The sequence below is a fragment of the Raphanus sativus genome, chromosome 6, assembly GCF_000801105.2.
Source record: "Raphanus sativus cultivar WK10039 chromosome 6, ASM80110v3, whole genome shotgun sequence".
Taxonomy (NCBI): Eukaryota; Viridiplantae; Streptophyta; class Magnoliopsida; order Brassicales; family Brassicaceae; genus Raphanus; species Raphanus sativus.
Genome location: NC_079516.1, coordinates 19,882,553 through 19,907,466, shown reverse-complemented (window position 1 = coordinate 19,907,466; position 24,914 = coordinate 19,882,553). Strand labels below are relative to the sequence as shown.

Genomic DNA, 24,914 nt, shown 5'->3' with positions numbered 1-24,914 from the left:
TCCATCAATTCAAGTGCTACATTGTATGCAAATATATCATCCATGTCGACATGTTTTCTGTTCCATTTCTTTCCAGACATGACATAATTTATTGAGATCTCATTATTGTCAGGAACCTCAGTACCTTGATCCTTGGCGTCCCAAGTTTTTTTTGATGGTACATGAGTTCCCTTTTCCATGTCTAGGGTTTCAAAGGATTCAGATTTCTTTGCACCTTTTCTTTTCCGAACTTCTTTTCTTTGGAACCTGATGGTCTACCACGTTTTAACTGTGGTTTAGACGTAGTAGCAGCTTGATTATGTCCCTCATGGACATCAAGTCTTATTGGTGCATTGGCAGCTGGTATATATGACTTGGTTACTCTATTTGGGTCAGCAAAGGAATCTGGCAATTTATTAGCTAGTTCTTGCAAATGTATTATTTTCTGGACTTCTAAATCACAATCTCTAGTCCGAGGATCCTGTCATGTTAAGGATGTTTGATTCCATTTTATATCTTTTTCCAGCTTACCAAAATATCTCCCTAATGCTGGATACTTAGATTCATCAAAATGACAATCCGCAAATTTGGCCTTAAACAAATCACCAGTTGTTGGCTCTAGGTATTTAATAATAGTGGGGGAATCGTATCCAACATATACTCCCATCCTCCTTTGAGGTCCCATCTTTGTTCTCTGTGGTGGTGCTATAGGCACTTGGACTGCACATCCAAAAACTCTTAGATGGGAAATATCTGGCTCATGACCCGTAATTAGTTGGGATGGCGAGTATTTATGCTCACTTGATGGCCTGAGTCTAATTAACTCGGCTGCATGTAGCACAGCATGTCCCCAAGCTGATATTGGGAGTTTGGTATTCATTAAGAGTGGTCGGGCAATCCACTGAATTCTTTTTATAAAAGATTCAGCCAAACCGTTCTGAGTATGGACATGTGCTACAGAATATTCCACACTTACCCCCATGGACATACAGTAGTCATTAAAAGCTTGGGAAGTGAATTCACTAGTATTGTCAAGACGTATAGTCTTTAAAGGAAAATCTGGAAAGTGTGCTCTAAGTCTTATAATCTGAGCTAGCAACCTCGCAAGTGCTAAATTACGAGTTGATAAGAGACAAACGTGTGACCATCTTGTAGATGCATCAATTAAGACCATAAAATATCTGAAAGTCCCACAGGGTGGGTGTATCGGTCCACAAATATCAACTTGTATTCTTTCCAGAAAATTTATCATTTCCTTATTCACTTTGGCTGGTGATGGCCTAGTGATTAATTTTCCTTGTGAACATGCTTCACATGTGAGGTATTTAGGGATAACTCTTTTATTTTTCCAATTGTGGCCATTTGAATTTGTTATGATTTTCCTCATCATCACTGATCCGGGGTGACCCAGCCTGTCATGCCAAAGTGTGAACTCTTCTTTGAGTTCTTTGTTCATCACGGCATTAGCCTCAACCAGACTGGTCTTAACATAGTAAAGTCCAGTCCCACATGCTGGTATAGTCTGAAGGACTCTTTTATTGCCTTGGGTGATATTATAAATCTGAAGAAATTCTTTATTTCCTTCACCCTTGGTTTCAATATGAAAACCATTAAGTCTTATGTCTTTGAAACTTAACAAGCTCCTATTAGAGCTAGGTGAGTACAATGCATCATCTATCTCTAGATGTGTACCATTAGGCAATAGAATGCATGCTTGGCCGCAGCCTTCGATTAGATTAGTTGTACCAGCTATGGTTGTGATGTCGGCTGTTTTATTAATCAGATTTATGAAGTATCGTTTGTCTCTCAGGATGGTATGGCTGGTACCATTGTCTACCACAAATGAGTCCATTCCATTTTTCATTCTTCAAAAACAATACATATAATTAATAATAATTTTATGTAAGGTATATATTTTCGTATATACTTATATATTTATAATTTTTGAAGAATAATTTGTTTTGGTATATAATCGGTTTATTATTGTATATTTTTCTTTTATTTTTACGATTATGTATATATATATATTTTATATACGATTATATATATATATATATTTTTTTTAATATACGATTATATATATATATATATTTTATGTATGATTTTGGGTTTTTTTTTCTTTTAGGCGTAAAAAGAATTATATATAATAAATAAATAAAAATATTAATGCATAATATAATGTTTAACACCAAAACCAAACATAAAAAAAAATAAAAATAAGAAAACCACCAAAACCGGGGGAAAATAAAAAAAACTATGGAATTTTAATTCCTTATTTCAGAATGTCTGAAGTCTGAAACTCCATCTCGGTATCTTGGTTTGATCCTTCCTCTTTGTTCTGGACATATTCTGTGTCCTCTTCGTCATCATCTCCTTCATATCCTGAGTCTCGAACCATATGAGCTTCCGGTTTCTCTATTAGACTTTTGATATAAAGTTCACATAGGTGCTTAGGAGTACGGCAGTTCTTTGCCCAATGGTTTCCCATACCACCACGATGGCACTGATCAGTCTTGATCTGAGGTTTAAACGACACACTACGGCCACAACCACGACCACGGCTGAAGCCTGGTGTGTTCCCGCGACCACGTCCTCGCCTGTGTGCGTTAAACGTGCCACCTCGTCCCCTACCTCTACCACGGAATGAGCCGGGTTGGTTATTATGGTGGACAAGGTTACTCTCTTTCTTTTGCTCTATAGCAAGTTTAGAGATGTCAGGTAATGGAGCCGTTCCCGGAGGCCTCATCTCACTGTTTTTCATTAACAGTTCATTATTGGCTTCAGCCAACAAGAGACATTCGATCAACTCAGTGTATGTGGTGAACTTTCTCTCTCTGTATTGCTGTTGCAATACCATGTTACTGGAATGCATCGTAGAGAAAGTCTTATTTAGCATCTCGAGTTCAGTAACTTTTTCACCACATAATTCCATCATGGAAATAATTTTGAACAGGACAGAGTTGTACTCGTCTACTGTTTTATAGTCCTGGAACCTTAACTGTTTCCAGTCATATTGAGCCTTTGGGAGCATCACCGTTTTCTGGTGGTCATAACGTCACTTTAAAGCGTTCCAAAAGTCCAATGGATTTTTCATGGTTCTTTATTGAGTTTTCAAAGTCTCTTGGAGATGATGGTGTATTATATAAATAGCACTGTATCGATCTTTATCACTGGACTTATTGTCACTTATGATCGTATCACCAAATCCTTTTGAGCGTAGCATGATCCTTGCATCAAGTGCCCAATCAAGGTAATTTTCATCTTTGCTTTTCAAAGCAGGAAAGTCAAGATTTGCCAATTTAGACATTTTTGATCTCGGAAGGGTTGATCGGTCTCGTCGTTTGAGCAGGACTGGTTCGTTTCTTCTCGTCGAACTAATTTCTTTCCGTCGCAAGCAGCTTCTTCTCGTCGGAACCGATCACTTGCAGGTGAGAAGGAGGCTATTTTATTTGTGTTTTCTAGCTAGGGTTTTCAGAGCTAATCGTGCCTGATAACGTGTTCAATACGAGACGGTAAAAGCTTGTATTTTATTCATTGACTTAGGGCATCCACAACGGGGATCCATAGTGAATCCTTAGCACAAAAACATATGACTTTTTGGTTTTAAAATAAATAAAAAAGGGAGAAAAAGTAAGGATCAATCCTTACATAAGGAATTTAAGGATCAGGTCCGTATCTACGTGGCATTGGCAAAAAGAGAAAAATTGATGAATCCCTCTTTTTTGTTCTTCTTCTTCAAATATCATCTTCCTCTCGGATTATTTTCCTTGGCTGTTGATCAAAAAATCAAATCTTTTTCTTCCTCATCTTCTGGGTTTCCAAAGGCGATTTCTGGGTTTGTCTCAATTTTGAGCATTTTTTCCCGTTCATTTGGTTTCAAAATCAAATGGAGTGGGACAGCGATTTCGATCCTAGCGGCGAAGAAGATGTGGCTGATGACGGATAAGAAGAAGGAGCTTGTTGATGACAAGAAGCTGGAGATTCAGAAGCTGCTGAACCCTGAAGCTGAGCAGTTTAATCAGGTTTATGATCAGCTTGTTTCCATTGGGAGATTGATCACTAACTTCCATAGGGAGGAGAGGAGAGAAGAGAAGAGATATATTCTCAGGTATTTGAATCAGACTTTTGGCTGCCTTTGATCTAGGATCCCTTTTGGTTTGAGTTATGGTTTGATTGGGTTTCTCGATCTTGTTTGGATATTTATGTTGTTCTGTATCTTGTTTTGATCTGAATCAATTCATCATCATCGTTCCTTGTAATAGAAATCTGTAGTTTGATCTATTGACTACATTGTTTCTTAGTGCTGCTATGACTTATCTGAACAACCCTGCAGATGAGAGGAGCAAATATAAGTATAACGTCGACAAAGAAATGACGCTTCTCAAGTGAAAATGGCGGTGGACTGTTCAACAAAGCTACTGAGAAGCTGCAAGGGAGAATCGGTTACCAGCATGTGTATGTAGATTTCTCAGACCTTGAAGTCACAGTTCCTTAAAGTGTGAGGGATGCGTGGGAGCTGTGAAACGAGTCCTAGGCAAAATGCAAGGTTAGTACTGAATCAGTCTTTGTTCGGGGCTTCTCCTTTGTTTCTTATGACTATGTTTGTAACGTATCGAACTATATAGAGAGTTTGTTTGAGGTGCATTGCTTTGCTGTGACTGAAGGATCCCTTGTTTGATGCAGTTGGAAGGGGTGAATCGATAAGATCTAACAAAGATGGCGAACTTGCAAGTTTCTGGAATAATTGAAAATGGTTTGTTTTCTTCTCTCTGTAGACTTCGTCTTCATCGTCTTGAGATTTTTTTTTGTAATTGTTCTCTTTCCTTGGAACTAAACCAGAACAACGCAGACGCAGCGAACAATGTTAGCAAACGGACAGGAACTGTTTGCACTGATGATAACACTTTCATGCTCTCCATAGTTTTCACCAGTGGCCAATCCATGTTGCTTGTTCACGTTGGCTTTCTCATTCTAATTGTATCTTCTCTCTTTGTCCTCCTCAATTGGTTTCTCATTCGTCTATGTGTCTAGCTTATCAATCCTTTGACTTGTTTTAATTTAGGATTCAAACATTGGTCTGTTTATTGACAGCATAAGATGTCGAGATGGAAAACACCATTGGACGTTCTTTTTGTACTAGAATCCTAAACTATTCAAAAAAATATATATTATTTTTTTAATCACAAGGACTCCAATATGGAGTCAACCATTGTGGATGGTCTTAGAACCATATATATATTGTCGATCATATTCATGATAGACACAAACTGTTTGTTATCCTAAGTAATAGGGATATAAGATAAACATCAATAAATATGTCGATCACCAAATCAATACATAACAAAATCATTAATAATACGTCATAAGAAAATTGTTTTATAGTACGTATCTTTAAATAGAATCAATGATGCAGTATTTATAAATATAATATATATCAACACTGGTGTTTAAACAGAATCTTTTTTAATAATTAGGATTAGATTAAACTTCTCTTAAAATAATCATTGAAAATATCTTTTAGTCGTATGTTTGATTTTCTAGATGAGAATTAATATTGGGAAAATTCTATAAGTCTTCTCTATAAAAGTCTTCTATGATATTTTGCTTCAATGTACTTATATTTATTTATTTTTGTAAAATTATCACTAAAATATAATTTAAATCAAATTATTTAATTAAAAATAAAATTAGTAAAAATATAATTAAATATATAGTTTTGAGAAAATAAAATTATTAAAATATGTTGAAATATCTTATATTTCAAACAAAAAAAAATCTAAAACATCTTAAATATTGAAAAAGGAGTGTATGAGCTTTTGACAGTAAATGAGCAAGGTTTTTATATTTATGAGAACATATATTTCTGTCTAAACCGAGATACTACTATAAAATGAATTAACTAAACGCATATCATAAGTTGGTCAAAAGTAAGGTTGTCAAAATGAATCCAACTTTAGAACTAAAATCATGAATTTTATTATTCTATGTCAAAAACAAGAGAACATATATTTTAATGATTTTTCTAAATCTAGATAATATTTTTAATTGAATTAAACTAAAGGCATATCATAATTTGGTCAAAGTAAGGTTGTCAAAATTAATCCAAATTTAGAATTCAAACTATGATTTTCTTATATTCTATGTAAACGACAGGGTGAATAATTCAACTACGATTCAATTCAATAAAGTTTATACACGCACACTACACATTCGATTTGTACAGTGTGACGACACTAATACATACTACTATTGTTATGTCTCGTCTTGCAATACAAAACTGATACATATAAAACATTTGGTAAATTTTGTAAATATGGTTTTGTTCCGGTTGGAGGACCATACTCGCATCATATGATATCTATGTACGAATTTATAATGGAAATGGCTCTATATGGTGAAAGTGACTCTCTCTTTCGTATGGCGTGAACGAAACGAGCGACGACATGGTAGCCAACCCATCATGGCTGGTCCCCTGGTGAAGATGATAGACAGAGAAATAAAAAACAGATGCCTCTTACTGAGGAAAATGGAAGAGAAGTACACAGGAGCTTTAACTTTGTGGCTTGCCACAAGATAAGAGACTTGGATTACAATTAAGTTATAGCTTTTTCAAAAAACAGTTTGCACTTGTTGTAAAAAAGTAGTTTTTCTTTTGAATAAATTTAACATATATTCAAAAAAAAAAATATATGGTGAAAGAGAGACCAATAAATAAAACAAATGAAATCCATATCAAGTAATTTATAATTTACATGAAACTGAAAGAGAACTTTACTATCTGCCACAACATTTTAATAGCAAAACTTTCTACTACAGAACACACATCAAGCTTCGAAACCAACAATTAACTGACACTTGTCTCTTAGACAACCTCGCATTTCACCTGGAACTCCGACTGTCCGTTCTCTGTTTTTCTCCTCCGTTTCAGCTTCCCGTTTTCTGACGAAGACGATGAAGAAGAAGAAGTATAAGACCTCTTTGACGTGATCCTCACCGGGTCAGGCTCACCGGAATTAACTCTCAGCGGGAAATTCAACAAAGCGCGGGAACCACGCATCCTAAAAGCAGCTCTATCGTAAGCGAACGCCGCGTCCTCCGCCGTCTCAAACGTCCCTAACCAAACCCTCGCTCCGTTTTTCGCCGGATCTCGAATCTCCGCCGCGAATTTCCCCCACGGCCTCTGTCTCACCCCTCTGTAATGCTTCCCTTTCGCCGTCGCCGCCTTCGGTTTCTCCGCTTCCGCGGCTGCGAAGTTCTCCGCCGGTTCGGCTTTAACCACCGGAGAATCGCTCTGAGACGGATTAGTTTGGCGCTTTGACGATGGTTCTATATATGAAAAGTCGGTGATACAGCTCAAGTCGGACGACGGAGATGACGTGTCATAGGCTCCGTTGAAGGCGTCGTTAAGGAGTCCGTAAACTAACATATCCTCCGAATCGTTCTCTTGCAACGGCAAGTCTCCCCAGCTCTCGGTGAAACAAGAACTCGGTGTGGACTCAGTGAACCGCAACTCGGCCTCTCCTCCTAGCAAGTGACGTCGTATCGACTCCAACAAAGCGTAGTCGGATTCTGCCTCGCTCTGTCTATACATCATAACAGAGAGAATGAGTTTTTTTTTTCTTTCTTGTTGTTTCTTTTTTTTTAAATTGAATTGTCAAATATCTAATTTTTTTCTTTGTGGAACGATGGTGAAGAGGTTTATATAGTGGATACTAGATGAGTTAAGGTTCATGAACCTGGAAATTAAAAATAATATTTTCATGTTTTTCTCAATTTTATAATATAGTGGGAAATTAAAAAAAGCTGAAAAATATGGAAGTTGTGGATTTTTCATAACCACGAAGGTTCGTGAATTAAAACACGTGCGCTTTATCCATAGAACGAAATCACGAATGCTTAAGGGTCAAGATGACGTCATGAGATTTATGGAAGCAAGATGCTGATTGGTCTCTGTCTCGCAACTTGTCTTTTGTTTTGTCGATTGGTTTTGAATTCATTCATATTCCGGGTTTTTCATGCAACTTGTCTTTCGTTTGGTTTATTAATAAAAGTATAAAACCAAGGTCTTGATCTCTTAGTATTTGCAATATTAACATAATTTTCAACTAAGAGTTGATTTTAATTGAAAAATTCGACTCCACCTAAGCAATATTCCCTGCGATGGGAAAATATAAAAAAAGAACAGAATTAAATAATATTCAAATTGCAAATGTGTACTTAATTACCGATGGTTGCCAATAAGATTTATTTAATCACACGAAATCTAGCTTAGATTTTGGTTTGGTGGTAAAACAAAAATCTAACAAGGTGGGTCATAGCTATTTGAATGGGACGCTTTATAAATGTCTGCACAAATCGGGATACATTTCTCCTGGTCAGAAACTAATCATCTCACTTTTTCTTTCCCTTTTACCTTTCCTTAATACTAATTTTCTTAATTTATAACTTCATTTTCATTTTCATTTTCGAACTTCTTTGTAAAACAATTCATGTTTATCGAAAGTTAATTAAGAAAAAAAACTTCTGTGCTACTCGAATCCTAGATTCTTAGTGATTAGGTTTTCATGCGATATCCATTGAAGAATTCATAGTTCAACTGATCTTTGTGGTTTTCCCCTCTTTGGTTCAGATAGCTTTTTTATATTTCTTTCCACGAATAATTTGGAAGTTTGTAGATAATCTATTTAATTTTTTGTCTTTTTCCTTGTACTGGCTTAGAATTCAATAAACCACACAATGCTACAAGCAAATTAATGGTGGGTCTCTCACGTGTGCCCACTTGCAAAAGAGACCTCTTTCACGGAAGCACAGTTAGACAATAGTCACTTAAGCTCTCTTAAATTATTGTATTATTTCCGATCTCTAATTGATCCCAGTAATAGTTTTTTGTAGACGCAAGCCTTGGGACATTTTGCATATACGTACAAGTTTACAGCTAATATGGTGGATACGTATTAACAAACGATAACCAGAAGTTTATGATACGGGTGTTATGTGCAGAGAAACGAGCTTTGACGTTAGTATTACGTGGTTCTTTAACTAACGATAAAATAAATAAATAACGTTTTTACTTTCCAATTTTAACACGTTGACAATCGGTCCAAACTTTTCTTCCAGGCGACGGTTTCGAGAATAGGCTTTGCTCGCGCGTGAGAAGCAGAGATAGCAGAGAACTTGTTTTAGACCGGCGGTCCAAACGCTGTTTATTTCAAATTGTTCCCTTCTTTAGTAATATCTATTGGATAGTAGCAGACTCTGACCGATTACACCCCAGGTTCTTCCCCCGACTCTAGTCGGAGGGACTGCCGCCACCGTGAAGTTCACCGGAATCCAACTGCCTCTACAGCAATGGAGCTACAGAACTCCAACCGCCGACTGCAAAAGACCAAAACCCTAACAAAGCCTGCCGCTCTAACAATCTCCACCGAGGAACGCTTCAGTGAGCTTTCTTAAACTAGGAGACGACGGGTTATAACGGGTTTCCGTGTTTAGGATTTATCTCTTTGCTTACAGAAACTTTGAAACGGGACTCCGTTTTTGCTACTCTCTACATCTTCTTCACTCTTGAACTTTGAAAGAATGGCCTTTAAAAGTTGGAGAAAGAGATTTAAAGACTTTACTGCATTTATTACCAGATCTACCAACTATAACTCTCCCACCTGAAGATAGGAGAGGAAAACTTGCAACCGAAGAATCATCTCGCTAGTATCTTCGAGTTTGCTCTGTTTTTTAGGTCACATCTCTCACCAGAAAGCCAACAAACATGGAGTGTAGAAGACTCTCAGCGGCAGAAAAATGCAAGAAAGTAGCCACAGATATGTACCAAGCCCCACGAACTGGAAGGATCCGAGTGGAAGAAACAGAAAACGCCTACCTCACTCACAAGCATTCCCTCACTCTTATAGGAAAGGTTTGTAACCCCTCAGCCCAGAAAGTCTGGGCACTCATAGCTTTCTTCACGGAACATTGGAAGACAGAGAGGAAGCCAGTTGGAGCAGACCTTGGGCAAGGACTCTTCCAGTTTCAATTTGAGCTAGAGTCAGACCTGTTAGCGGTCCTAGATAAGAGACCATATCACTATGGGCGTTGGATGTTCATCTTGCAACTTTGGGAACCAACCACTTCTCCCTAGTTCCCATCCCTCATCCCCTTTTGGATCAAAGTCCAAGGGATTCCAGTCCATCTTTGGACAGAAGAGACAATCAAACAGCTAGGGAAGATATTGGAGTTTATGAGGAAGCCGACATTACATCATTGACAGTAAGGATGAGAGTACATGTCAATGGACGCCTTCCGTTGTTAAAAAAATCTGTCATAGAGTACAAAGGAGGCAATGAAGTAACTGCACACTTTGTCTACGAGAAACTCGAGAAGCATTGCTCTATGTGTCAACGCCTTGACCATGAGATAAGAGATTGTCTGGAGGCAAAAGCACGAAAGAGAGAAGCGCAAAAGGCAAAAGAAGAAGCTGAGAAACGTGTGGACAGACACCTTGTCGACGATCACAGAGAAAAAACAAGAAATGAGAGTCCTCGGATCTCCACTGCACAGTCAGAAGAGGTTTATGATCGGAGCAGGGAAAAGGAGAGGGAGTACTACCCCCGTCGAGACCGCGAACCACAGGGGAAAACACAACAGGGCTCCCGTTATCATCCATATAAACGGTCCACGCGAGACAACTCCAGAGAAAGAGGAAGCCAACAGCAATCGTCCTTCTTTCAATGCCATGTACAAACCTCTTATCCCCCTCGCCATCAGACCTCGCAGGATCGCATCTATAAACCGATGCATAAAGACAATAATACACACCTAGATCAGGGCTCTGATCGTAGAGGAAGACCCTCCAGAAGCCAAGAGTTTGGCACTTCCAGCGCTAGAGACGGGAAGAATAGCACTGAATCAAACAGAGAGAGGGCAGAACATAGTTCCTCGGTAGGAGGGGATTCTTCTCCGAGGGTACGAAACTCTGTCCCAAAGGAGGCAGTAGAGCTAGCAATAGTAGAAGTTCGGGATGCAATGGCCCAGTACACTGCCTGTGCAGACCCAACAGAGAGCGCTGCACGAAAAGAAAGAATGCGATTAGCAGAGGCCCAAGGTGAAATAGAAGAAACTGCTTTTCGAATGGTACAAGCTTCAATGGGTCCTCCTACTCCAGTGAGTCCCCTAGTGGAGACTCCCCCTAGCATACCAGCTGTACTCAGACTTGGACCTGCTAATGAAGAGTCAAGGATGGAGAAAGGAACAGAACCTCAAACAAAGCGTAAACCGGGCAGACCCTCGGGAAGGAAGAAGATGCAGGCGAGTCCTTTAAAACTAACGGGACCTTTAGCGGGCAAACGCAAAGTCCCTCCAAAATCCCAAACAGGGAAAAGAAGAACAGGAAGTGCTGTAACACAAGGGACAAAAGCTCTCAACGGTGGCAATAATACAACAGGAGGCTCTAGACCCCAAGCAAGGAAATCATCCTCCACTCAAAGTTATGAGAACCAACCGATCAGCTCTCTGCTTCCACCGAGATCAAAAAAGAAGATGGATTTTCACAATCCATCAACTCCCGTTCCTTAAAAATAATGGGATGGAACTGTCAAGGGTTAGGGAGTCCCGAGACAGCTCAAAGACTCAGAGAGATCAAGCGCACGATCAGACCAGATATCCTCTTTCTCTCTGAAACAAAAAAACTCCACAGAATCAGTGCTCTCGAAGACGCGGGAGCTGGAATACGATTTTCATCATATTGTACCCCCAACTGGCGTTTGTGCAGGGGGTCTCACTCTCTTATGGAAAGAAAATATAAACCTTGAAGTGTTAAGTGCTTCTAATAATATGATTGACACAGTGGTTGTGTTCGAAGGGAAACCTTTCTTTGCCTCCTTCATTTATGGTGACACTAATATTGCAGACAGGCGACTGTTCTGGGACCAGTTGATCACCCTTAGCGAAGCTCGAGGAGGGCCATGGTTCGTTACTGGCGACTTTAACGATCTTATTAGCAATGAGGAAAAGGCTGGGGGTCCAGCCAGACCAGAGAGCTCATTTACGGACTTACGCACTTTCTTATCTGAAGGCGACCTCTATGATCTTCAATTCTCCGGTGACCCGCTATCATGGAGAGGGCAGAGAGGAGATCACCTGGTTAGGTGTCGACTCGACAGAGCGGTTGCTAACACCGCATGGGCAGAAATGTACCCGACGGCCCGCTGTCATTACATGAACTATGAAGGATCGGACCACAAACCGCTTCTTACTTTACTTGAACCCCATAAGAAGAGAAGACACTGCATGTTTCGATATGATAGGCGATTAAAAGATAATGCGGAAGTTAAGGAACTGGTACGGGTGATTTGGGAGGAATCAACGACTAGTACCGTGCCAGAAAAGATAGAAGCAAGTCGCAAAGCTATCTCCCATTGGAATAGAAACCAACAGAGGAATATCAGGCTGATCATCGAATCCAAACAAAAGGATCTGGAAACGGCCCTGACGGATGAAGTAAACGATACGGAACTCATCAAGAAGGTCACTAACGAGCTTAAGGCAGCGTACCTTGCGGAAGAAGCGTACTGGAGACAGAGAAGCCGCCTACTCTGGCTCAGATTGGGAGACCGCAACTCCGGTTTCTTCCACTCTGTCACAAAAGGAAGAAGAAGAGCAAACTCCTTCTCAGTGATTACTGATGAACAAGGAAACCCGGTCCACAAAGAAGAGCAAATAGCACAGGTCATTGTGGCGTACTTCGGACGGCTGTTCCAAACCTCCGCCACAAACAACGCCGAAACTGTCAATTATGCTCTGGACCCGGTTATTACAGAAGAACAGAACAACAACCTGATCAAAGTCCCCACGGCCCTAGAGGTCAAAGATGCAGTGTTCTCGATACATTCGGACAAGGCACCTGGGCCCGACGGCTTCTCAGCGGGATTCTATCACGCTAATTGGGAAAGCGTTGGTGAATCCATAACCAAAGAGGTTCAACAGTTCTTTATAACAGGCTCGCTCCCGGAGAAGATAAATGGGACGCATATTAGACTCATCCCAAAGGTTCTTAAACCTCAAACGGTGATGGAGTATAGGCCGATAGCTCTCTGTAATGTCTATTACAAGATCATCTCGAAAGTTATGACGAAACGACTGTAACCATTACTCCCGCTGATCATCTCAGAAACGCAGTCCGCTTTCGTTCCCGGAAAAGCTATATCCGATAACGTGTTGATCACGCATGAGGTACTCCATTATCTCAAATCGTCGGAGGCAGAGTTTAGATGTGCTATGGCTGTCAAAACGGACATGAGCAAGGCATACGACCGGCTTGAATGGGAGTTCATCTCACAAGTGCTAACTAGGATGGGGTTCCATCCGAAGTGGATTACATTAATCATGGAATGTATTACCACTGTTACATATTCCTTCCTTATCAACGGCTCGCCTAGAGGAAGGGTTCAACCGAGTAGGGGAATCCGTCAAGGAGACCCACTTTCACCATACATTTTCATTTTGTGTAGTGAAGTTCTCTCGGGATTATGTAACAAAGCACAAGTTGATGGCTCTTTGAAGGGCATTAGAGTCTCCCGTGGAGGTCCGCAAGTGAATCACTTGCTGTTCGCGGACGACACAATGTTTTTCGTGGAGGCAACACACAGAAGCAGCTCCTCTCTCCGACGGCTACTCCTCCGCTATGAAGGTGCATCAGGCCAAACCATCAATGCGGACAAATCATCGATCTCCTTCTCGAAAAAGACCCCGGCTCACCTCAAACGGCTTGTTAAAGACTCTCTCCAGATTCAAAACGAGGGTGGGGTAGGGAAGTATCTCGGACTCCCTGAACATTTCGCGAGAAGGAAGAGAGATTTGTTTGCATCAATTGTTGATAAGGTCAAGCAAAAAGCTAGAAGCTGGAAAAATCGTTTCCTATCCACTGCCGGAAAACTAACCATGCTGAAGAGTGTTCTAAATGCTATGCCATCCCATGCTATGTCATGTTTTAAACTCCCAGTGTCCCTTTGCAAACAACTACAGTCAGCGGTTACTAGATTTTGGTGGGATTCAAACACCAGGGAAAAGAAGATGGCTTGGGTCTCTTGGGATGATATGGCACAAACCAAAACCAATGGCGGGCTCGGGTTTAGAGATTTTCAGTGCTTCAATGATGCCTATCTGGCAAAATTAAGCTGGCGATTGCTCCATAATCCCGCAGGCCTCCTCGCAAAGATTCTGTTCCACAAGTACTGCCAAGATGAGGATTTCCTGCACTGCCAAGATCGAAAAGCAGAATCCCATGGATGGCGTGGCATTCTTCTAGGAAGAGACTTACTAGTTAAAAATATGGCTTGGATGGTAGGAGATGGAGAGCGTATAAGCGCCTGGAACGATCCATGGCTTAGCTCTTCACAGCAGCTCAGACCGATGGGACCGGTACCGGAAGCTTTTGTAACCCTTAAAGTCTCTGACTTAATGCTGGATGGATCAACTGAATGGGACCAGGCTAAGGTTCAGCATATTTTTCCTGAACTAGCAGAGACCATCCTAAGCATCAAACCAAGTTGTCTAGGGGCTCCGGACAAACAATTCTGGGTTCACACTCGCGATGGAGTATACATTATCAAGTCAGGGTACATAGCAGCGGTTGAGTGGCGAGCGGAAAGAGAGAACAGAACTCAGCCAAGCCACGCTATCAACTGGAACAAAGGCGTCTGGAACTTGAAGACATCCCCAAAGATCCAACTCCTAGTTTGGAAAGCATTACGCGGAGCTCTCCCAGTGGGAGAACAACTCCTTGCACGTCAAGTTACCACTGATCCAGCATGTAAAAGGTGCGGAAAACTCGAATCTATTGATCATCTCCACTTTCAATGTGAATTTGCGGAGCAAGTATGGAAAGAGGCCCCGTTTCTACAGCAAGTTGATAGGAGACGATTGCTAGATTTGGATTCTGACTGGATGCATCTGATTACTAACCCCTGTTTACCACCTGTGGGGATCGTAACGGGCCAACTAGCTCCATGGATAGTGTGGGCACTCTGGACAGCTCGCAACAAGCTGATATTCACCAAAAAGCTGTACTCCGTAGAGGAAGTGATAACCCATGCGGTATCAGCAGCGCGAGAATGGTTGAACGCACAGGAGAAAGAGCAGAGGCAAAACCCCGTGTTACGAGTGAAGAAAGCACCAAACCCCCGAGATATTGTAGTTCAAACAGATGCAGCATGGAAAGGGGACTCAAGGACGGCCGGTTTGGGGTGGTCAATTCAAACAGGCGAAACTTTCAGCTTTCAATCTGTAAACCGCTTTGTGAACTCACCACTGGCAGCAGAGGGATTGGCAGCTAGAGAAGCAATCAAGAAATGTAAAGAGTTGGGACTCCGGCGCATTCGTATCGAATCAGACTCTTCTCAACTCATCAAAACTTTAAACTCGACGATGGATCCCCCAGAGATTTATGGAATAATCACATACATTAGGATTGTCTGTCTTGCTTTTGAATCTGTTTCATTTAGTTGGATTCCACGAGCTGGAAATTCTATTGCTGATGGCCTGGCTAAACAGGCTTTGGCTTTGTATCAAGTGGTATAACCACAGACTCTGTTTTAACTTAATGAAGTTGTGTTCCAAAAAAAAAACGTTTTTACTTTCCAAAAGTGAAGCAATTTATATGTCTAAACCCGTTATAATTCGGGATGTGAAACCAATTATGTATCGAGACACCGCATGATGTCATGTTTGATTCAACAACAATTAACTAATATATGTGTAAGGTTTTCTGACTGGGGGATGATTAATTATATAATGCATGGATCCAATCAGGTTAAGTTCCGTTTTATTATTAAATTAGTTTGAATAATTCAATATCAAAAGAATATAATATATCAGTGTAGTAGTTGATCCGTTTTCATGTTTGAACTCCGCAGCTGAATCCTCAAATTATCACTTGGACGGTTTCTGATACATCCACTTTGGTTCTTTTTTATACCTTACGAATTTTTTTCTTTTTCATTTCAGTTTCATGGTTTCATCTTAAAGAAGCAGCCAAAACTTGTTTTTATGGTTTGGTTTAGAAATGTTTAAAATGACTTGGCTTTACTCAAAAGAATATACTTATACACTAATATCTAATCTATTAAAATAGAGTCCTAATTTTTATCTATCATAAATGTTTTCATTTAAGTTTTGGACTGTTTCATTTTTATTAGTGTATTACATATTTTATGGGCCATATCAAACAAATATTATAGACACTACATTTTAATTTATATCGGTTCACTTATATTAAACCAATGAAATGATTTCTACTCTAATTAAACCAAAACATCACAAAATGTATTGAATTAAGGTCTATTACAATTGAAATAGAACAACTGTATACATACATTTATACAATAATTTTATTTCATCGTATCTAACACACATAAACTATATAAGTTTGGTTCTTCTTCTTTTTTCCAATAAACCCCAATTTTGTATATATGTTACTTGCTTCTTCTTTGATTGATTATGTGTTATACAAGAGTAGATACCTGCTATTAGGTCTCAGAATTAAAATCCGGATCCACGACTCGATCCGGTATCCGCTCTGATCCAAACTGAAAAACGGATATCTAGAGAGCCCGTATCCAAATTCGGGTAGTGCTTCTACAGATCCGGATCAGGGTAGTGAAATTTTAGGTCTGGGAACCCGGATCCGGACCTATTATATATTTAAAATATAATTATATTTATATATGTATATCATATATATAGTTTATATATAAAATAACTAAAAATTTTAATTTATTAAATTTCAATAATTTTTCAATTTTTTTAAATAATTTTAAATAAACTAAATAAATGGTTAATTAGCTAATTTTAATTTTTTTTTAAGTTCGGATCCGGGTATCTGCAGGTATTCGGACTTTCGAACCTCGGATATCCGGAAAGCTCGAATCCGGATCATGATATCAATTTTACGGATCCAAGTATCCTGATATAGCCCGGATACCCGGTCCGTCCCACCCCAACCTGCCATTATGAACATAATATGTCAAACTTCGATCATATAATATCAATTGGGCACAAAAATTTTATATTGATTTCTAAATTTCTTTAAAAAAATAGAGTAGAAGTTAGAAAGAAATGTTACATTTATTTAAATAATACTAAAACAATTCTTTTCGATATATCATTCTTAAATACAAGAAATTTTTTAAAGATATTATCATCATAATTTGCGCAAATTTAGTTTAAAATCACCATAATTAGATAGACGAGATCTCATATATATATTTGAAAGTTAATTTTCTTTTCCAAAATCAAATCTATTCTAACTTGACTTGCACACCAATTAAATAATAACAATTTGCGCAATTTTTTAATAAATCACAATAATTAAATAGACGAGATCTCATATATATTTGAAAGTTTATTTTATTTTCCAAAAGGAATATATTCCTTATTTCGCAACTCTCTAATACTCAGTAATCTATCTACATTCATAATCTATCATATATTAGCGTTTGATACTAACTTCAACAGAATATGGTTATCAGAATTTCCAACCAAAATTATTAAATGGAAATAATAATTCAAAAATTATTAGTGGGTTATCCATATTATCTTAAAATATATGCAAGTTTTTAATTTTAAAAACATATAAAACTATATCTTAATTTTCCCCCTCAAACTTATTATCTTAAAATATATCCATAAAATATTTGAACGGAATATGTTGATAATATATATTTAATAAGATATAAATATATTTATAAGAAATTAAATTATCAATCACATTTTTAGTATCAAATATTAGAAACAAAACATCTAATATTATATGGAAAATAACACTATTTACAACATTAAAAATCTATGGACACGAGAAAAAACACCATACAAACAATATTATGTAATAACGTCATAATTCAATATATCTTTAAAAACTTATTATTTACCCATCAACAATCATAAAAATACAATACAAATATATCATGTACTACTAATAATTGATTTTAAATAGCTAAAACAATATCCGCGCTGCCCAGCGCGGATTAGAATCTAGTTTTGGGTTAAATTACCAGCTAAAATTTTGAAAAGTTATAATAAGATTTATTATTTGGAGAACGATACACATTAATACATTTTTTCCAAGATGTTATTACCCTTAAGATTCAAAATTTCATGGATAATTGGTAATCTCCATTTATTATATTCAAAATATTATATTATGCATAAATAATTTTTGAAATCTCTATTTATTGATACTCAAAAGTCAACTTTCATCATCACAAATCTAATATATAAAATAAAACCGAATAAATGTCAATAATTTCATAAAACGAAAATCTGAAGAAAAAAAGAGTTTGAGCTTATACATATTTATTGTACTGGTAATAACATCTTGGAAATAAAAAATGTTATTACCCTTAAGATTCAAAATTTCATGGATATTGCTACAAAATATATTTTTTTCAATGTAGCTATATATTTACTACAACATAAAATAAAGTAATACTAAATATTTAAATAATATTTTTATTTAACTATTTTAATTTTAGTTTTAGATGTTCTTTTAAAAATAATTTTAAATAATTTTTTAAAAAATTATAAACAAAAATAAAATTACAGATCACAAAAATAATCTTATATATTTATGAATTGTTTCTTCTCGTCTTATGAGATTAGAATAAAAGTATCAATCGATTTGAAAACAAATTTGCAGCAAAAGAAAAGTTTTTTAGCAAAAAGAAAAAGTTCGAAATGATAAAAGCAAAAGGTGCACAATACAATGCGGAGGATGATCAAAGGAACCTGGGAATCCCAAGGAGCATGTCAGCAAATCAAAACTATTTAAGAAAAAAAACATTGAAGCTGACCAAATACAGTCTTGACTGACTTTGAATGCTGACTTTTCAAACCTTTCTTCAATTAGTAGCGAACTCAAAATCGTTACGTGCAAACAACCCCGCACGTGCGTCTCCACCGCAATGTTTGATATTTCCTTCAAAAAGAAGAGGAAATTAACTCTTTTTATTATTTGTTTTCTCACAATAGAAGAGAGAATTCAAAGGTTCTCTTCAAATAAATGAATCATTACCTTCTTTTTATAAGACTCGAAATTGAATTCAGTTAATCATTTTAGAATGCTGAGTAGTTGTCACGTTGATTGAAAATTGGTTGGTGAAATTGTTTTTTTTTTGGTATGATTGGCCAATTATAGTTATCCCTTTCCACTTAATTTTGTAATCCTCATGTTCAACCATTAAGAGTAATATAGTGAAATTGTGCTAAATAGGTCCTCTTCCAATAACGTATAAATAAAAAACAAACTAGGTAATAACCCGCGCCTTGTGCGGAGTGAGTGATTGTTTGAGATTTTTATTTTAATCTTATGATATTACGAATAACCAAGTTATATGCACAAATGTTAGTTCTAATTGTTTGATATCAAATGAAAGTGTGAATGTATATATAATGGATGATTAATTGTCTAATTGAAAAAGCTTGTGATGTAGGTTAAGTGTCAAGTAGATTTATTTTATGAAAAATATATAATAGTATGCAATAATTTCAATCAACTTATTACCAATTTAAGACAAAAAACTTACGAAATAGATTTATTGTTATCATAACTAAAAGTACGATTACAATTTTAAAGGACAATAAGTAAAGAAAATTTAGAATCTCCAAGAAACAATATATAATAAAAAACATGATAAAACCAAAAAGTCACGAAAAAGTCTTCAGAACTCATGATTATCTTATAGAGATAAATCAGTAAAAATTAGTTTACCGAACAAAACGTAGCTGATAACCAAATGCACTAAACTAATTGATATACATTTTTCTGAAATCATCAATCTCAGAAACATCTTTGGGTTCAAAAATAGTTTTGGAAAACCCATCAATATTGATCACATGCTTCAATCGACCTTAAAATGAAAAAGAAATAAAATGATACCAAAAAATAAATAAAAACTCACATTTCATAAATTATTTCTTAACACTTGCATGAATCTTATCACCCTGTACATGTTGAAGTCAATTTCTTAGTAATAAATAAAAATCGTAAATAACACTATACGATTCTAAAAGTGTATAAATTCACATTGGAATCAATGAGAACCATTTTAATGGTTAGACCACCAGCAGAAGAATACTGTTTCCACAATCTCACCATACTCATTCTCACTTTCCACATTTTTTGAAAGGTTTCAAGTCGGAAACGTTGTTAAAACCCGCCATGAGTTTGCTTAAGATATAGCTAAATAAAATTGTTTATTCTGCGGAGAAGGAAGTGATGAGTCGATTCAAGAAGGAGCACATATATTTATACTAAGAAGCGCAGCCATGTAGGGCAGAAGAATATCGATGTTTCTGATATCGACGTAATTAAAATTCATGGATCTAATATTAATTGGCGTAGCTTGGGCTAGAAGGTGAATACTAAGACTAACATAAATTAGTTAGCCGTCAAATAGTACATTCCTTTTTTTGCTAAGAAAATAATACTTTTCTTTTATATGACTAAATGTCCATTTAAAATGGAACAAAAGTTAAATAAATTGATTCGAAAATAATTGATACAAAATCTAAATTCTTTGTATAAAAAAATCTAAAGACAACTAACCATAATCGTGCTCCTTAATAATGAATCGATATCAATCCAATTAATAATACCGTATATTATTATTCTTCAATCAAGGTGACTTGTTACCAAGACCGTAACTCACATTATATTCTCAATAAGAGCCGCGAGATAATAATACTATACGGGTTAATATTTACACCGTATAAAACCTTCCTTTTATATGAACAAAATTCCACGGCTCAATTAATATAGTCAATTATTAATTGATTCAAAAATCTTGAATCCATAATTTAAATTCTTTATATAATACAATCAGAATTATTTTTCAAGATTACTCTCCATAACCGCCTCGTTATTAATTACTGACATTAAGCCAATTAATATAGAATCCCTGTAATTAGGCTTATAAACACGATTTTTCAAGACTACTCCCCATATTGAATCCATGTAATTAGGCTGATAAACACGATTTGGTTACCTAAAATCTAAGATGTCATATATACTCTCAAATTAGATATAATTCAATTTGATGTTTGACCAAGGAGCGATTTCTAATGCAAATCAAAATAGGAATCCCCTTATTATTATCAGTACTATTGCGCGAAAAAAATAAAAGCAAGGCGCATGAACACTAATTTTGTAGAATTATATGCACTAAACCGTGATATATTAAAAGACTGACTTAATTTATTTCAACATTCAAATGCATGAAAGACAAAACTAATATATATATATATATATATATACTAGGTGGCCGGCCCGCACCCTGTGCGGGCATTGTACAGATTCAAATTATACGGGTAGAGCTGGGTCTACAGATCTACCCACCCCGTCCGTCCCGCCAACCCGCGGGTCACCTAGTTTTTTGACTCATAATTTCGATCCGCATGACCCGCAATGAAAGATACAAAATACCTGCATCCGCCCCGCCCAAATTTACAAGTAATTCGCGGGACCCGCGGGTTAAATATTACGGAATATCTTGTATCTATTTAAGAGAGAGAAAGAGAGAGAGAGATAGAGAGATTTAGTGTTTAACCCGCGGGACCCGCGGGTTAAACACTAAATCTCTCTCTCTCTCTCTCTCTCTCTCTCTCTCTCATCGTAAACCTTTTTTTTGAAAAATATAAAAATGTAAACATTCTTTTAATTCACCGATTATTTTTTTAACTACCACAATTTTGATTTATATAGGAATGTTTCCTAGTTTAATATTTTATCATGAATTTTTCTTGGTGAATTACCAACTAATCATAGTTTGCCAAATAATGTACAACATTTTTTAAAGATAATAAATAAAATAATAATAATTTGTGTTAACTTTTTAAAATAAATGAAAATATTATTAGCTGCCAAAAGATTAATTTTTTTAACAATTTTAAAACCGTCACAAAAGAGTAAATCATAAACACTAAACATTATACCCTAAACCCTTGGACAAATCTTAAACCCTTGGGTAAAAATCCAAATACTAAACTCTAAAATCTTGGATATACCCTAAACCCTTGGATAAATCATAAACACTAAACTGTAAACCCTTGGGTATACCCAAAACACCAAATCTCTCTCTCTCTCTCTCTCTCTCTCTCTCTCTCTCTTCTCTCTCTCTCTCTCTCTCTCTCTCTCTCTCTCTCTCTCTCTCTCTCTCTCTCTCTCTCTCTCTCTCTCTCTCTCTCTCTCTCTCTCTCTCAAATTTGTGTTACTTTCCTATTTGTAATTTGTTACTTTTTTTATTAATAACTTACCTTATTTTCATTGTGTATTATTTACGCAACTTGGTATCATATTTATTGCTTTGTTTAAATAATTTACCTTTAGTTAATTTGGTTTTAATCAATGTTTTGAAAACCGGACCGGACACTGACTCGGTGAAGCTACTGGTTGACTTGTTAGACCGGTTCAACCGGTCGAACCGGGTTTTTTATTTATACAAAAATATATGTAATTATATATTTATGCTATATAAACTTTACTTCTACATATAATATTTTCTCTATTCTTTTTTTATTAACTCAAAATAAACAACAAACATAAATCTGATTACTATGTAAACTAAAAATTAAAAAAAGAACTAATGATTTACAGCTAAAACAATCATATTTATTTATTTTTACAACTAACATTTCAAATTTTAAGAATATGGTAAAATAAAAATAGTATATGAGAGTCAAAAATATATATTTTCACATTTTTTCTTAGAAAAATAAAAAATCAATTAAATAGTAATAGTTGAACACTAACTATAAAAAATTAAATTTTAGCTAGTAATAATTAAAAACACTTAATTATATGTTAATTTTTAAGAACCGGGTTTTAAAATTAAACCGGATCACCGGTTTTACCGGGTTTCAGCCGGTTTTACTGGTTTTTATCAAATCCGGATTTTAAACCGAACCGGTGAACATAAATTGATCTTAGAACATTAAGATCATATTTACTGCAGATCAATTTATGATAATATAATATGTATCTTAATGTTCTAAGATAACCTTTTCTAGAAATCAAACAGATAAATGTTGTAATAACATGTCAAACAGATGAATGTTGTAATTCTTGGGTGAATTACCAACTAATCATAGTTTGCCAATTAATGTACATCTTCTTTTAAAGATAATAAATAAAATAATAATAATTTGTGTTAAGTTTTTAAAATAAATGAAAAATATTAGTAGCTGCGAAAAGAAGATTTTTTTTTAACAATTTTAAAATCGTCACAAAAAAGTAAATCATAAACAATAAACACTATACCCTAAACCCTTGGACAAATCTTAAACCCTTGGGAAAAGAACCAAAAACACTAAACCCTAAATTTTTGGATATACCCTAAACCCTTGGATAAATCTTAAACACTAAACTGTAAATCCTTGGGTATACCCAAAACACTAAATCTCCCTCTCTCTCTCCCCCTCATCGTAAACTTTTTTTTTGAAAAATACAAAAATGTAAACATTCTTTTAACAGTAATTTGACTCCCAAGAGTATTTACTTCACGATTTTAAATGTAATTTACTATGTTTGTAAATTGTTAATTTTTTATTAATAACTTACCTTATTTTCAATGTGGATTACTTGCGCAACTTGGTATCATATTTGTTACTGTGTTTAAATATGATTGCACGACAAGTTAGTATCAAATAATATATTCATACAATCTATTACATTTTTATTGCTATAAAGATGTTTTGAATTTAATGCGTTAACATAGATCATTCTTATTTATTACCAATCAATCTTGTGAATTAAATATAACGAATATATGTTACGTGATGTTGTAATCATCATTAATTGGGATCCGCACAAGGCGCGAGGTGAATCTGTTAAAAAGATTTCTAAATTATTATAGATTTTTCATAAATTTTTATCTAACATTATATAGAAATTCGGCATAGACATTTTATATGACTCAAACATCTGAAGTGGGATCAACCTAAAATCGAACCAAAAATTTATAAATACTTAATTAGATATAAAATTGCTCTAGCCAGATGACAAAAAAAAACGATCTACCAAAAAAAACGGTATGAATAGACCAGGACCCAAACATAACCGACTCGAATAGATTCCCACCCATAAGAATCGATTCATACTCGATCTTAAAACATGAAATATCTAGAATTATTATTTTATATATTTAGTTTATATTTTAATGATATTTATAGTAAATTGAAATTTTAAATGTAAAAGTTAGAGTTTAAAAGGTTTAGTTTTAACTATTAAAAGTTTATTTTTGTTACTTTGCAGATTTTTTTGGATCCTTAATACCCAAACCCGACATGAACCTACTATAGATCCGAAATCACATATATTTTACATATATCTTAATTATAGATCCAAACCTACCCAAATTCGAGAAAAAACAATTCAAAATCGAACCAAAAAAAAATTCCTAAGTACTTGATTGGATCCAAATACCTAAGACACAATAGACTAAGACCCAAGAAAACCAATCAAAAAACGAATCTTAAGACCCGAACGTGTAGACATAATATAAGTTATACCATATGTCATGTTTAATTAAGCCTACATTAAGATTAGAAATACTCGTAGTATAAAGCAATTCTTTTGAATTAAACTATTTAGAACTATAAAAAGACATGGACCCCAAAATTTGGTAACAGCAGTAACTATAACCTTAGAAAATTAAGTTTTTAAAAGATGGAATCAGTATATGTTTAGTCTTTTCAAATTTGATCCTGCCTTGGTATCGGTAGGATCAGATCCTATCAGAGTTACATTTATAATTTGGCAACAACTACTGCCTTACAGATATGGAGGGAAAAAAAAAGAGAACTCAAATTATCCCAACAGCTACTGCATGTATGTATTTTTATTTACAAATTACATCCAACAAAAGTTCCAGTAAGTTAAAGATCAGTTTAATCCT

At 35.8% G+C, this 24,914-nt stretch overlaps 2 protein-coding genes and 1 long non-coding RNA gene across 3 annotated transcripts; 2 read left to right on the top strand and 1 right to left on the bottom strand.

Moving 5' to 3' along the window:
• The first annotated feature begins 3,816 nt into the window (after positions 1-3,816).
• LOC130496484 (uncharacterized) lies at positions 3,817-5,111 on the top strand. Its single transcript, XR_008935623.1, has 3 exons — positions 3,817-4,525; positions 4,663-4,732; positions 4,819-5,111. It is a non-coding gene; the product is annotated as an uncharacterized LOC130496484 (long non-coding RNA).
• Positions 5,112-6,687: 1,576 nt separating this feature from the next.
• LOC108838024 (ethylene-responsive transcription factor 2) lies at positions 6,688-7,656 on the bottom strand. The gene has a single exon (XM_018611012.2). The coding sequence runs from the start codon at positions 7,571-7,573 to the stop codon at positions 6,842-6,844; it is 732 nt and encodes a 243-aa protein (XP_018466514.1). The 5' UTR covers positions 7,574-7,656; the 3' UTR covers positions 6,688-6,841.
• A 3,893-nt stretch (positions 7,657-11,549) lies between these two features.
• LOC130495629 (uncharacterized) lies at positions 11,550-15,546 on the top strand. The gene is made up of 3 exons (XM_056987050.1): positions 11,550-11,730; positions 11,816-13,092; positions 13,147-15,546. Exons 1-3 carry the CDS (start codon positions 11,550-11,552, stop codon positions 15,544-15,546), a joined length of 3,858 nt encoding a protein of 1,285 aa, XP_056843030.1.
• Positions 15,547-24,914: the final 9,368 nt, after the last annotated feature.